Genomic DNA, 16242 nt, shown 5'->3' with positions numbered 1-16242 from the left:
AGTGAAATTAAGATTCAGGCTTTGGTTCTGTTCTGGCAAAAACCGATTGCCATTAAAAACTAACACATGGAAAAAAATTAAGGCATAAACTGCTGTTCTGTTTCTTGGTATTTATACCATAGATTCTTGTCAACAACAGCAAAACCTGCCTCTTCCATCAGCTGTCATCCCATTCCTTACAAATTAATTATTCTCACCAACCCTGTATCTAGATAAATGTCATTTGGCTCAAAGATCAGAATGAGCAGCTTTGCCACTGAAGTTCAGCTTAAAGGTGTGTTATAGATAACCCATCTTCAGTGGGGAAAGGAACATAAAGTCGCATCAGAAAACATAAACATTTAAATAAATTCTAAATAATATTAAGAGAAGAACCGTTAGCAAAGTTTAAGAACTATTTAGACAGACACACAAACAGCAGAGAATAGGTGGTTACGGACCATGTGTAGGCAGATGGGATTAGTTTAGGATAGCATCATGATCTGAACAGATATGGTGGGCTGAAGGGCCTGTTCCTGTGCTGTAATATTCTGTTTTATGTTCTACATAAACAATATTCAGTCCAAATCATATTTACACATGTACAACCTTTACTATTTTATCTTCAAATGTCCAAACAGCAATTATTCTACTAATTTCCCAACGTAACATTGATTCTTGGATCACAATTTCCCACCTTTTTTTCATCTGTGGGATGTGAGCGTTGCTGGCTGGGCCAGCATTTATTGCCCATCCCTAGCTGCCCTTGAGAAGGTGGTAGTGACCTGGCTTCTCAAACCGCTGCAGTCCAAATGCTGTGGGTTGACCCACATACTACTAGGGAAGGATTTCCAGGATTTTGACCCAGTAACAGTGAAGGAACAGTGACATATTTCAAAGTCAGGATGGTGAGTGGCTTACAGAGGAACTTGAAGATGGTGGTGTTCCCATGTACTTTTTGCCCTTGTCCTTCGAGATTGAAGTGGTCATGTATTTTGAAGATGCTGTCTAAGTATCTTCGGTGAAATTCTCCAGTGCATCTTGTAGATGGTACATGCTGCTACAACTTGACGGAGGGAGTAGATGTGGTGCCAATCAAGTGGGCTGCTTTGTCCTGGATGGTGTCAAGCTGCTTGAGAGTTTAGATTAGATTAGATTCCCTACAGTGTGGAAACACGCCCTTCAGCCCAACCAGTCCACACCGACACTCCAAAGAGTAACCCACCCAGACCCATTTCCCTCTGACTAATGCACCTAACACTATGGGCAATTTAACATGGCCAATTCACCTGACCTGCACATCTTTGGACTGAGAGAGGAAACCGAAGCACCCGGAGGAAACCCACGTAGACACGGGGAGAACGTACAAACTCCACACAGTCGCCCAGGGCTGGAATCAAACCTGGGCCCCTGGTGCTGTGAGGCAGCAATGCTAACCACTGAGCCACCGTGCCACCCCAAATTGTTGGAGCTTCACCCATCCAGGCAAGTGAAACATATTCCATCACACTCCTGACTTGTGCCTTGTAGATGGCGGATAGTCAGGAAGTGAGTTACTCGCCACAACATTCCTAGCCTCTGAGCTGTGTTCTAGCCACTGTATTTAGGTGGAGAAAGTGAGGACTGCAGATGCTGGAGATCAGAGTTGACAGCGTGGTGCTGCAAAAGCACAGCAGGTCAGGCAGCATCAGAGGAGCAGGAGAATCGACATTTCAGGCAGAAGCCCTTCATCAAGATAGATAAAGGGCTTATGCCCGAAACGTTGATTCTCTTGCTCCTTAAATGCTGCCTGGCCTGCTGTGCTTTTGCAGCATCACACTCTTAACACTGTATTTATGTAGCAAGTTCAGTTGAGTTTCTGGCCAACGGTAATCCACCATTGAATGTCAAGCAGTGGTGGTTAGATCGTCTCTTACTATTGAGGTCATAGCCTGACATTTGTGTGGCACATATGGAATTTGCTACTTGTCAGCACAAGCCTGGACATTGTTCAGATTTTGTTGCATTTGAACATGGACCACTTCAGTATCTGAGGAGTGACCGGTGCCAAGCATTGTGCAATTATCAGTGAACATCTGCACTTCCAATCTCGTGATGGAGGGAAGGTCATTGATGAAGCAGCTGAAGATGGTTGAGCCTTGGACACTACCATAAGAAACCCCTGCAGAGACATCCTGGAGTGAGATGACTGACTGCCAACAACCACAACCATCTTCTTATGTGCCAGGTATGATTCCAACCAGTGTAGAGTGTGTCCTCTGCTACCCATTATTTCTAGTTTTGCTAGGGCTCCTTGATGTCACACTCAATTGAATGTAGTCTTGCTGTTAAGGGCTGTCACTCTCATCTCACCTCGCGAATTCAGCTCTTTTGTCCATGTTTGAAGCAAGGTTGTAATGAGATCGGGAGCTGAGTAGTCCTGATGGAACACAATCTGGGCGTCACTGAGCAGATTAATCCTGAGCAGGTGCTGCTCAATAGCACCACTAATGACAACTTCCATCACTTTACTGATAATCTAGAGTAAACTGATGGACCAGTATTTGGACAGGTTAGTCCTGCTTTTTATGGACAAGGATCTACCTGGGCATTTTTTTCTACATTGTTGGGTAGATGCCAGTATTGTAACTATACGGAAAGAGCTAGGCTAGGAAAGCAGCAAGTTCTGGAGCATAGCCTTCACTACTATTGCTAGAATGTTGTCAGGGCCCATAGCCTTCGTTGTGTGCTGTATCTCCAACCGCTTCTTGATATGATGTGCATGAATCAAATTGGCTGAAGACTAGTATCTGAAATGCTGGGGATTACTGGAGGAGGTGGAGATGAATCATCTACTTGGCACTTTTAGCTGAAGACTGCTGTGAAAGCTTCAGCCTTATCTTTTGCACTGATGTACTGCGCTCTTCCAGCATTGAGGATTGGGATATTTGTAGAGCCGCCTCCTCCAAAGAGTTGTTTAATTATCCACCATCATTCACAAATGAATGTGGCAGGACTGCAGAGCTTAGATCTGATCCATTGGTTGTGAGATCACTTACCTCTGTTGTATCACTTGCTGCTTATGATGTCTGGCATGCACATAGTCCTGCTTGGTAGCTTCACCAAATTGACACCTCATTTTCAGATATGCCAGGTACTACACCTGGCATGCCCTTTTGCACTCTCCATTGAATCAGGGTTGATGCCTGGCTTGATGGAAATGGTTGAGGAGGAGATGTGCAGAGTCATGAAATTGCAGATTGTGATGGAGTACAGTTCTACTCCTGTTGATGGCCCATAGCGCCTCATGGATACCCAGTCTTGAATTGCTGTTTCAAGTCTGCGCTCTTTAGCATGGTGATAGTGTGCCACACAACATGATTGTAGTTATTCACAATGCGAAGCTGGGACTCTACAAGGAGTGTGCAGTGGTCACTCTTACTGACACCAATATTACTTGACATGTCAAGTTATTGATGTAGCCTCACCCTGACAATTAACTGTGAGACAGCAGACAATGCATTCTAAATTATGAAAATTCCTTTGAAAGTCTCCGAAAACGAACACATTTAATAAAACCATTATTCTCCATTGGTATTTTACGTGTTAAGCCATTCATAGTATTCCAGTGGACCTCAAGCACCAGAACAAAAGAGAAGCCGATACAACAGCACTGCAAAATTATTTTAATTTTAACATTAAACTCATAATGCTGACAATGTGACTTACAAACACTTCCTCATAGTCACTCTCAATATTAATAATTAGACTGTGAACTCAATTCCTGTTCATCAAAACCTGTATACTAACATTTTATGATTCGTATATTAGAATATCCAGGTACCTCTGGAATCTGCAATTTCTCTTCATTTAAGTAATTTTTTTTAGTACTCCCTGACAAAGGGAACATTTTCCTATAATGCTACATTATACTCCATCTGTCAATACTTTTCTCACTCACATAGCCTATTATTTGGTAGGCACCATGTCTTCTTCTTAATTTATTCTCCTACCTATCCTTGCATCATCAGCAAATTTCACAATTATACATTCAGATCCAAGTCAATAATATCAATTGTAAATAGTTGAGGCCCCAGCACCGATTCCTGGGATACTCCACTTATTACATCTTACCAACACAAAAATGGCTCACTTATACTTATTCTTTCCTGTTAGCTAACCAATCCTCTCACCATATTAATATATTACCCACTACACATTGAGGTTTTTATTTTGTCTAACAGTCCATGATGTGGCACCTCGTTTAATGTCTTATGGAAATCTAAATATGTATCATTAGCTGGTTCGGCTATATGCACTTGGTTAATTCGACAAAAAAACTTCAAAAATTAGTCAAACATAGTTTCTCTTTTACAAATCCATGTTGATTCTGCCTGACTGTATTAAGATTTGAGCTGCTCTGCAAGAACCTCCTTGAAAAGATTTTAGCATTTTTGCCATGACAGATGTGAAGCTAAGTGGTCTGTAGTATTTGCTTTCTTGAACAGAAGATTTACATTCACAATGTTCCAACTGCATAGTATCCGGTCTTGCTTATTCCTCTGAAAGGCAGTTCTCATTTTCTCCAAAATTGCTAACTCAAGATCTTGGCCTCCATTCAACATCTAAATACATCCTGACAGAGGATCGTGTCGGAAATCTCAGGCATAAAACTACTTATCAGTATTCTGTGGTGCATGGATCAAACATCATTCTATATTCAAAACTGGCTTCTTCAGATCACAAACACATTTTATTAATGTTAACAATTTATCAATTTGTTAACGTTGACTTTTAAAAGTAACAAAACTCAGATTCAACGGCCTAACATCGGTGCTGATAAAGGCTATGAATGGTTACCATACTTTGTCTAGTAAAAGAAAAATGTAGGATTTGTAATATTATACTAAATTAGAGATAAAATACCCAAGCAATTTGTATAACAATTCTAAAATATTAATTGTGATTAGATGACAGCAAGCACATCAATAAAAATTTTCAAGTTGAAGTGCATATGGAATGTTCTAATTTCCTGCATCATTCAGGGGTTGTCGAAAAACAAAATAAATTACATCTGCTTTTCCACGTTATCAGATGTCAGGTACAACAAAAACTAATAAGCAAACTTTTTGCTTGTTAGAAATCATATAGTTTCTACTCAATTATGTTACTTATATGCCAGTTTTCAGAAAACCACACTCAATATGACAGTGGGTTATCTACAGTGATGTGTAAAAGAAAAGCACAGGTTTCATCCTGAATGAATTGTCACCCACACAAAACACAACTGAGAGCAATGTTCAGCTCTTGAAGATTTTATTAACAGATAAACAATTGCAATTTCATCTCTTAAACACTATTCGAGTTCCTGGTTTGCTAGTTACGATGATTAATCTTAGCGATCCCAAAGATTGATGATATTTTTTAAGTAAGGGAAGATGTGGCACCAGCCTTTTTTTTAAAATAATATCAAAACAAGCGATATTCTTGTTTGGTAGCTTCCTCTTGAAATTGAAATAAAAGTGTTGGGAACTCAATAGATCCAGCAGCATCAAGGCAAAGAGAAACTTAGTTAACTTTCCAAGTTTAATGTGACTTTGTTGGAACTGAAGATGGCAAAAATGTGATGAGGTTCATGCTGTTAAAAAAGTGGAGAAAAGTGGATCAGAAGAAAGATCAGAGAAAAGTTAACTGGTAAGGGAGATTATTCTTCAAAGATGCTATCAAGCAAAAAGGAGATGTAATGGTTGTAGAGAAGCATCAATTTACATATCAAAATGAAGGTCTGAATCACTGAACATTCTGAAGAATCCAGGTTCCTGTCAAGTGCCCAAATTGAAAATGAGCTGCTGTTGCTTCAGTTTCAGTTCAGTTTCAACAGAACACTGCAGGAGACTAGGGCAGAAAAATGAACATGCAAGTAAGATGGTGTATGGAAATAGCAAGTCAAAAAATCCTGCGTGTAGACTGAGAAGAGATATTCTGAAAAGCCATCACCCTGTCTACATTTTGTAAAGCAGACTATATCGTGAGCAGTTGTTTCTCCCGCCAGATGCTTTTTGTTTGAATTAACTCATGGATGTTGCCTTTGTTTGCTGTATGAATATATTTTGATCACTATTTGCCCGTGAGATGATGGCAAGTTATCTTTTTGAAGTGCTGCAGTTCACATGGTGTATGTTCACAACCTGCAATGTTGATAGGAAATACACACTGCTGCTACTGAGTGTCAGAGGCAGAAGGAGTGAATGTTTGTGGGAGTGGTGCCAATCAAGCTTTGTCCTGAAAGATGTCAAGCTTCTTGAGTGCTTTTGCAGCTGCATTGCAAGTTGGGAGTATTGCACTGCAATCCTGACTTGTGCCTTGTAAAGATTGTCCTGTTCTTGTAGACACAGGATTTATATTGCGAGTCCAATTCAGTTTCTTCTCAATAACTGGTCCCTAAGATGTGTACAGGCTCCCCCCCCACTCCCAGCTCTACACCCACACCAGAACCCAGCTGCTGAGTTTTCACCATCCCCCCAGACCTCCCCCTCACTGAGGACTAACGATCAGTCCTCAGCAAAGGACTCACCTTCATCTCCCTCCGTCCACGTATCAATGAATTTAATACACGCCATGACGTCGAACAATTCTTCCGTCGCCTCCGCCTCCGAGCTTACTTTCACAATCAGGACTCCCGCCCACCTTCCGAGGACCCCTTCACCCACCTCCAACACACTGCATCCACCTGGACACCCCGTGCTGGCCTATTACCTGCCCTCGACCTCTTCATTTCCAACTGCCGCCGGGACATTAACCGCCTCAACCTGTCTACCTCCCTCCCCCACTCCAACCTCTCACCCTCACAACGCGCAGCCCTCCAATCCCTCTGCTCCAATCCCAACCTCACCGTCAAGCCAGCGGATAAAGGGGGCGCAGTGGTAGTCTGGCGCACTGACCTCTACACCGCTGAAGCCAAACATCAACTTGAGGACACCTCTTCCTACTGCCCCCTCGACCATGACCCCACCCCCCCATCACCAAACCATCATCTCCCAGACCATTCAGAACCTCATCACCTTAGGAGATCTCCCACCCACAGCTTTCCAACCTCATAGTCCGGGAACCCCGCACTGCCCGGTTCTACCTCCTTCCCAAGATCCACAAGTCTGACCACCCTTGCCGACCCATTGTCTCAGCATGCTCCTGCCCCACTGAACATCTCTACCTACCTCGACACTGTCCTATCCCCCCCTAGTCCAGGAACTCCCCACATACATTCGAGTCACCACCCACGCCCTCCACCTCCAAGACTTCCGTTTCCCCGGCCCCCAACGCCTCATCTTCACCATGGATATCGAATCCCTCTACACCTCCATCCACCATGACCAGGGCCTCCAAGCCCTCCGTTTTTTTCTCTCCAGACATCCTCAACAGTACCCCTCCACCGACACTCTCATTCGTTTGGCCGAACTGGTCCTCAACCTTAACAATTTCTCCTTTGAATCCTCCCACTTCCTCTAGACCAAAGGGGTAGCCATGGGCACACGTATGGGCCCCAGCTATGCCTGTCTCTTTGTTGGCTACGTAGAGCAATTGATCTTCCGTAATTACACCAGCACCACTCCCCACCTCTTCCTCCGCTACATTGATGACTGCATTGGCGCCACCTCGTGCTCCCGCGAGGAGGTTGAGCAATTCATCAACTTCACCAACACATTCCACTCTGACCTTAAATTTACCCGGACCATCTCTGACACCTCCCTCCCCTTCCTGGACCTCTCCATCTCCACTAATGACAACCGACTTGACACTGACATTTTTTACAAACCCACCGACTCCCACAGCTACCTGGATTACACCTCTTCCCACCCTACCTCTTGCAAAAATGCCATCCCGTATTCCCATTTCCTCCGCCTCCGCTGTATCTGCTCCCAGGAGGACCAGTTCCACCACAGAACACACCAGATGGCCTCCTCCTTTAGAGACCGCAATTTCCCTTCCCACATGGTTAAAGATGCCCTCCAACGCATCTCGTCCACATCACCCACCTCTGCCCTCAGACCCCATCCTTCCAACCGTAACAAGGACAGAACGCCCCTGGTGCTCACCTTCCACCCTACCAACCTTCGCATAAACCAAATCATCCGCCGAAATTTCCGCCACCTCCAAACAGACCCCACCACCAGGGATATATTTCCCTCCCCACCCACCCCTTTCCGCCTTCTGCAAAGACCGTTCCCTCCGTGACTACCTGGTCAGATCCACGCCCCCCTACAACCCACCCTCCCATCCTGGCACTTTCCCCTGCCACCACAGGAACTGTAAAACCTGCGCCCACATCTCCTGCCTCACCTCTATCCAAAGCCCTAAAGGAGCCTTCCACATCCATCAAAGTTTTACTTGCACATCCACCATTACCATTTATTGTATCCGTTGCTCCCGATACGGTCTCCTCTACATTGGGGAGACTGGGCGCCTCCTAGCAGACCGCTTTAGGGAACATCTCCGGGACACCTGCACCAATCAACCACACCGCCCCGTGGCCCAACATTTCAACTCCCCCTCCCACTCTGCCGAGGACATGGAGGTCCTGGGCCTCGTTCACCGCTGCTCCCTCATCACCAGACGTTTGGAGGAAGAACGCCTCATCTTCCGCCTCGGAACACTTCAACCCCAGGGCATCAATGTGGACTTCAACAGTTTCCTCATTTCCCCTTTCCCCACCTCACCCTAGTTCTAAACTTCCAGCTCAGCACTGTCCCCATGACTTGTCCGGACTTGTCCTACCTGCCTATCTCCTTTTCCACCTATCCACTCCATCCTCTCCTCCCTGACCTATCACCTTCATCCCCTCCCTCACTCACCTATTGTACTCTATGCTACTTTCTCCCCACCCCCACCCACCTCTAGCTTATCTCTCCTCGCTCCAGGCTCTCTGCCTTTATTCCTGATGAAGGGCTTTTGCCCGAAACGTCGATTTCGAAGCTCCTTGGATGCTGCCTGAACTGCTGTGCTCTTCCAGCACCACTAATCCAGAATCTGGTTTCCAGCATCTGCAGTCATTGTTTTTACCTAAGATGTGTACATTCAGTGACAATGATGCATTGAATGTCAAGGGGCAGTGATTAGATTCTTTCTTGTAGGAAATGACCATTTCCTGGCATGTGGCACATATTTTACTTGCCCTATGTCAGCCCAACACTCAACAGGGACCTGGTTGTGTTGCATTTGGCCATGTATTCTTCTGTTTCTGAGGAGTTGTGAGAGGTTCGAATACTGTGCAGTCATTAGTGAACATCCACACTTCTAGCCTTATGATGGAAGGTTAGTCATTGATCAAGCAGCTGAAGTTGGTTAGGTCTAGGACACTACCCTGAGGAACACCTTCAATGATACCCTGGAGCTGAGAGGACTCACATCCAATAAACATATGCTTTTGTGCCCAGTATGACTCCAGCCAGTGTAGAGGATTTCAACTCTATTTTTGCCAAGAATCCTTGATGCCACAGTCAAAAGCAGTCTTAAAAAGCCAAAAACAACAATCACTTTCACTTCACCTGTGAAGTTTCGTTCTCCTGTGAATTTCAGAAACAAGACTTTAATGACAGGTAGAGCTGTTTCTCCAGTAGTTCTCCAATATTTTGCATTTGTTTCAGATTGTCCTTAACTGTCAAAATACTTACTACCACTGGTATGGATTATGGCAAACTCAGTACTGCAGCACTAAACAATAAGGTCCTACAAAAAGCAGAAGTTTCACACAACCATTTTACTCAACACAGATAAATCAAGAGGAAGAAAACGTATATCCCAAGACATCTCACGGAAAAAAAGCTTGATTTATGTGGCATTGCTTTTAACTAAGGTAAGTGAAAATTCCATTGAAAACTAGCAAAATAAGTCACCGTGAAAGCAGTTATATACAACTGTAACGAATCCTTTCCTCAAACACATGAAACTGCAAAGAGGCGTTTATCCAACTTATAGACTGTTTCGTGATACAGTACTTTCAAACTTTCCAACCAACGAAGCCGTCAACTTGCCTTCCTTCCTGTCTGTCAAAACGTCAGACTTTGCGAGACATTTCCAAGTAGATACAGTAAACAACACTGAAGTGATTTGCCCTGGTTATGTAACCAGCGTGGGCTACTCTGGCATTTCGAGTTGCCAGGTTAAATCGTTCCGGATCCTTGCAGCGAGTGATCTTAGCTCACCACTCGGGCTCACAAAGCTTTTTCATGTCATGTCACTTGTCACATTTGGCTGCTTCCGCCACAACATCAAGTGAGTGGTCTGAAGGGTTCAAGCTTTGGGAGGTGAGTGCAAGAAGCAAAATCACAAGCAAGTTTTGATTTTAATAAGAGTTTTACTGGAAGGAAGGGTGTGGAGATGGTCCAGAGGAAAGATCGGGTGCAGAAAAAAAAAAGCAAATGGGTCTGCCTTTGGAGTGATGAGGTTAGTAATAACAATAAACAGAAAGCTGAGAGAGGCAGGAATCCCCCTGTCTGTCTGTCAGGCTCCCCCCAGGGAGACAGCCCTCACCCTGACCACGAGCTGAACCCACACGGCAACAACAGACACACCCACACAAAAATGCACCCCGCGATCGGCGAGCTGCACATAATTACCGCTCATGTTTCCTGCCATTTCAGCCCCGAACGGCTCGCATCAGGCGACGGGCTGTGGCACGTCAACAACATCGCGGCGGCGACGCCAAACCTCCGCCATTTCCTGGCAGCCGCCCGGCGCGCATGCGTCCCCTCGGCCGCCGCGCCTGCGCGCCTCGGAGGCGGGTCGCCAACCTCCTACCGCGCATGCTCTGACCCAGAGGAGCAACGGCAAGGGAAGTGCGCAAAGTAACAGTTGGGAGGATGATGTGGGGGTGGTCGTGTTATACTGGGGTGTACAAAATTTAAAAATAGACTTAATATGTAAACGTTTGCTATAAATTATGTGTCTTACTATCCTATACTCCACAGCCACCTTATAAAGGAGCAGGACTCCAAAAGCTAATGCTTCCAAATAAACCTGTTGGACTGTAACTTGGTGTTGTGTGATTTTTAAAGTTGAGAAGAAGGTGCAGTACTTGGAAAGTCCACAAAGACTCGAGTTTCTTTTACCCCTAATTACACTTTTGTTGTTCTTGTTTGGTTCAAAAATGAAATGCAGATTGATAGGATGTTGGGACAAATCACTGCAGATGATGGAATCTACTGTGAGTCCTACAGCATGGTCATATGGCTCTTCGGAGTCATGGAGACGTACAGCAGGGAAAGAGAACCTTCGTTCCAACTTGTCCATGCTGACCAGCTATCACAAATCAATCTAGTCCCATTTGCCAGCACTTGCCCCAAATTCCTCTAAATCCTTCCTATTAATGTACCCATCCAGATGCATTTTTAATGCTATAATTGTACCAACCTCAACCACATCATGTGGCAGCTCATTCCAGACATGCACCACCCTCTGCATGAAAAGGTTGCCCTTTAAGTCCCTTTTAACCCTTTCCCCTCTCACCCTAAGCCAATGGCCTCTAGATCTGGGCTCCCCCAATCCAAGGAAAAGATCTTGTCTATATATCCTATCCATGACCCTTATGATTTTATAAACTTCTATAAGGTCACCCCTCAGCCTCTGACACTCCAAGGAAAACGGCTCCTGCCTTTTCAGTATCTCCCCTCCAAACTTGCCTACATCCTCACAAATCTTTTTTGAACCCCTTTCAAGTTTCACAATACCTTAACATCTTCACCAGCACCCTACACCCACTACCACCAGCCCCATTCCCACCTTCCACCAACTATCCACACTTCAGCTCTGATGAAGAGTCATCTAGACTCGAAGTATTAGCTTGCTCTTTCTCCATGAATGCTGCCTGACCCACTGTGATCTCCAGCATTTGGTGTTTTGATAAGAACTTAGGTGTGTCATTTTTATTAAATGATTGAAACAAAACAGAAATTACTGGGCAACTCAGCAGGTCTGCCAGCACCTGTGCAGAGAAAACAAACTCAACATTTTGAGTCCTCTGACCCACCTTCAGATCTTTAGTTCCGAAGAAGGTTACTGGACTTGAAACCATAATTCTGATTTCTCTATACAGATAATGCCAAATCAACTGAGGTTTTCCCATAAGTTATGTTATTGTTTTTTTCAGATGTCCAACACCCACAACTCTTTATTTTATTAAATGCCTGATTTGTCTTACTCAAAAAAGAACAGAATTGATGCTAAACCTGTGAATCATGTCAATTACCATATTTATGAATTGCCCTGAAGGAGTGAAAATTTCAAAACAATGATGTGGTTAGTTGATGTTCCAAGAAAAGTAATCCCAACTTCCTGAAGACAGTTTCCTACAAAAGCTTACACAATGGGCTTTTCAAAATAATGTATTCTTAGAAAAAGTTATCTTTAACCATTGAGAGTAGATTCTGCATTTTAATCGCAATAGTTATCTAATTTATTGAACTTGCTGCATGTTTATTTCTGTTGTATAAATAATTTTTAATATTACTTTGAATGAATGTAAATATTTTGCTTCTGTCATCGCTATTGGGATACAAAAAGGATCCAGTAATACCTGTAAACTAGGACGTCTAAGAGAGAGAGGAATTTTATTATTTGTTGGCAGGATGTGAGTGAGAACTGGCACAGGTCTGTGCTGGAGCTTCAACATTTTACAATTTATATCAAAGGCTTCAGTGAGGACAGCTAAATTTGCAGCTGACACAGAGATAGGTAGGAAAGCAAGTTGAGAAGAGGACATCAATCGATTATAGATATAGATAGGTTGTATGAGTACTTGGCAAAATTTAAAGTAATTAGACAGAATCAATGCTGTTTTGTGGAAGGTGAACCATATTCAAGCAATATACTAGGCATCTTTGAAGAAGTAAATATGCTTTTGGATGGAGGTTTGCTTGCTGAGCTGCAAGATTTATTTCCAGACGTTTCGTTACCCTGCCCGAAACGTCGAATCTCCTGTTCCCTGGATGCTGCCTGACCTGCTGTGCTGTTCCAGCAATAAAGTTTCAACTTTGATCTCCAGCATCTGCAGACCTCACTTTCTCCTCGAACATCTCCAATGGGCCTCAGGCGAAGCTAGTTGGTGTTCATGTATCCTGGTGGCTAGTTTTCTGCATGTTTGTCCAATGTAGTGTTTGTTACAGTCCTTGCATGGTATTTGTAAATAACATTAGTTTTGTTCATTGTCTGTTGGACAAACAGGCAGAAAACTAGCCACCAGGATACATGAACACTAACTAGCCACAAAAAGACATGACCCTCTCTCGCTAGTATCCTCACATATGGATGAGGAAGGACACCACTTTGACTGGGACAACACTTCCATCCTAGAACAAGCCAAACAAAGACACGCATGAGAATTCCTAGAAGCATGGCATTCCAACCGGAACTCTATCAACAAACACATCGAGTTAGATCCCATCTACCACCTCCTGAGAAAAGGAACGGGAAGTGACTTCACCACAGAAAATAACATCACCACAGGAAATGACATCACCAACCCATGAAACCCAAACATATAAATAGAAAGCAAGAATTTTCAGCATTCACCTGAGACCCACTGAAGATATTACCTAGTAGAGTAACGAAACATCTGGAAATGAACCTTGCAGTTCAGCGAGCAAACCTACATCCAAAATCTCAACCTGAGCTACAAATCTTCTCAAAACTCGCTAAGTAAATATGCTGTTAGTAAAGAGAAACTTATGCGTGTATTGCACTTGGATTTCAATGAGGTATTTGATAAGGTGCCAAATAAAGTTTATTGTGGAAAACATATAAACTATTTAACAGGAAAGATAAAGTAGACACGAATGATTGTTTTTCACTGGAAAAATGAATGGTGTATCACATGGATCAATGCTGGGACCTCAACATTATAGTTTTTATAAATGACTTTGACAGAGGGACTAAAGGCATGGTTGCTAAAACTACGGACGACACAAAGGTAGGCCACAAGATATAGCAGCAGAATTAGGCCATTTGGTCCATCAACTCTTCTCCACAATTCAATCATGACTCATATGATTCACAACCCCATTCTTCTGCCTTCCCTCTGTAACCCTTAATACCTTTAATAATCAAGAACTTATTTCTGCTTTAAATACACTCAATGACCCAACCTCCATTGCTTTCTGCAACAATGAATTCCAAGCATCAACCAATCTCTGGCTGAAGAAATTCCTCCTCATCTCAGTTCTAAAGAGTTGTTCCTTCACTCTGAAGCTGTACACTTGGGTCCGAGTTTCTCCTTCTAGTGGAAACATCTCCATGTCCACCCTATCCAGACCTCTCAGTATTCTGTAAGTTTCAATGAGTAAGGGGAGACAACTTGTGAAGGGGAGACAGGTGGTTACAAACTGATGTAATTAGGTTAAATGAGTGGGCAAAGATCTGGCAAATGGAGTATACATGGCAAAACATGAAATTTTCTGTTATGGTAGAAAATAAAAGAATTATTTTCCCTTAATAGTGAGAGGTTCAGAGGGATCTGCATGTTCTACTGCATGAATCAATGTATGCAGGCTAGTATGCAAGTAAAACAAGTAACTGGGAAAGCTAATAGAATTTTATTGTTTAATCTGAGGGAAATTGAATCTAAAGTAGAGATGTTCTGCTTTGGTTATACAGATTATTTGTAAGGCGATCTGTTTTTTTCTGCAAACAGTATTGGTCTCCTCATCTAAGGAAGGATGTAAATACTTGGAAGCAGTTCAAAGATGATTTATTAGATTGATGCCTGGAATGGGGGGCACTCAGTGGTAGTCTTGTGAGGAAAGATTAGCCAGGCTAGGATTAAATCTGCTGGAATGTAGAAGAGTAATTGCTAACTTGATTGATGTTGAGGATTCTTGGCATGAAGGATGTGGAGAGGATATTTCCTCTTGTGGGAGATTATAGAATAGGAATCACTATTTAAAAATAAGAGAACGAACAACAAGTTTCTGTCAGAGAGTTGAGAGTTTTTGGAACTCTCTTTCTCAAAAGAGACTCTTTAAATAATTTTAAGGCAGAGGTAGATATAGTCTGGATAAGCAAGAGGATGGAAGGATATCAAAATAAGTAGGTACGTGGATTTGATGTCACAATCAGATCAGCCATGATCTTATTGAATGGTGGAACAGAGTTAAAGGGTTAAGTGCCTTCTCTTCTTAATTTGTATATTCCTAGAGAAAAGGAAAGAGACATTGATGAACTTAAAGTGAAGGAGGAGAAACTAAAGATATAAGATTAAACTAAGAATGAGATATTCCATTTTAATAATCTAATTACAAATCATACACAATAGGTTTACACAGTAGAAAGGCCAAGTGAGTAATTGTATGGTCAAGACAATTGAAATCCAAAGTGTTATGACACATCATTTTATTTTAATATTATTTAGTTCAAAGATCATTAATCAGGTACAAAGACATACATAACTTTGATATTGTATATTTAAAGAATAGATGTCTTGGAATACAGTTTCAATAAGCAAAGTGAATGTTAAGTTAGAAAACGGTTAAGCTAATGTGTTGGATCAACAAGATTTTAATTTTGTTCAAAATCAGGAATGGAAGATGTGGCAATTTAATATAAACTGGATAAGCCATGTGATTATTTAATATTAAGCAAAATCTGTCAATATTTTCACTTCGCTTATCATCTGTATGACATCTCCAGCAGATTAACACTTCAAAAAACAGTGGAAATTCCTGCATTGGCTTGAGTTATATTTTCAGCCTAGTACAGTTTATACGTAGAAAATTCACTTCCAGGCCTCCACCCAAGCAGTTGCACGGGGAAGGAGATACAGATCTGCCAGAGTAAGAGAAACAGATAGTTGCCAAGCTGTACAAGTAATATTCCTGGTAAAAAGGCCAATGCACAGCTCTGCTCTGGGATTGACAAAGTAAGCTGTTCAAATACCCGGCATTGTCTCCACCAAACTTAGAATTTTGGTCTCTTGGATCCAGGATTTAACTAGATAAATGACAAGAAACAAGTGAGACTCTTGCATCATTTGTCGATAACTACTCAGACTTTGTGACTGCCATCTTTACCCAGTCTGGCCTACATGTTACTCTGGACCACACAGCAATTCTGACAAAGTGTCACTGGACTCTGTTTGTTTCCCTACCAATGCTGAAACTTTATTGCTGGAACAGCACAGCAGGTCAGGCAGCATCCAGGGAACAGGAGATTCGACGTTTCGGGCACAGGCCCTTCTTCAGGAATGAGCAGAGAGTGTTCAGCAGGAGAAGATAAAAGGTAGGGAGGAGGGACTAGGAG

The 16242-nt window shown here is 42.9% G+C and overlaps 2 protein-coding genes across 3 annotated transcripts in view; both read right to left on the bottom strand.

Annotated features, from left to right (window-relative positions):
* snx29 (sorting nexin 29) overlaps nucleotides 1-10709 on the bottom strand; it is a 502976-nt gene extending 492267 nt beyond the window's left edge. For both annotated transcript variants that reach the window (XM_087997616.1, XM_087997617.1), the window contains exon 1: nucleotides 10572-10709. In XM_087997616.1, the coding sequence (XP_087853742.1) occupies nucleotides 10572-10590 (19 nt within the window). In that variant the 5' untranslated portion in view covers nucleotides 10591-10709. The remainder of the gene's footprint in view (nucleotides 1-10571) is intronic.
* Nucleotides 10710-15218: 4509 nt separating this feature from the next.
* The window catches only part of tnfrsf17 (TNF receptor superfamily member 17), a 75639-nt gene continuing 74615 nt past the window's right edge, over nucleotides 15219-16242 (bottom strand). The window contains exon 7 of the mRNA XM_087997615.1: nucleotides 15219-15933. The gene's annotated coding sequence lies outside the window, so the exon portion shown is untranslated. The remainder of the gene's footprint in view (nucleotides 15934-16242) is intronic.

Source organism: Chiloscyllium plagiosum, unplaced genomic scaffold, assembly GCF_037043375.1.
Source record: "Chiloscyllium plagiosum isolate Xiang-an unplaced genomic scaffold, Cpla_swu_hap1 HiC_scaffold_20, whole genome shotgun sequence".
NCBI lineage: Eukaryota > Metazoa > Chordata > Chondrichthyes > Orectolobiformes > Hemiscylliidae > Chiloscyllium > Chiloscyllium plagiosum.
This window is presented reverse-complemented; position numbering and strand designations above follow the sequence as displayed.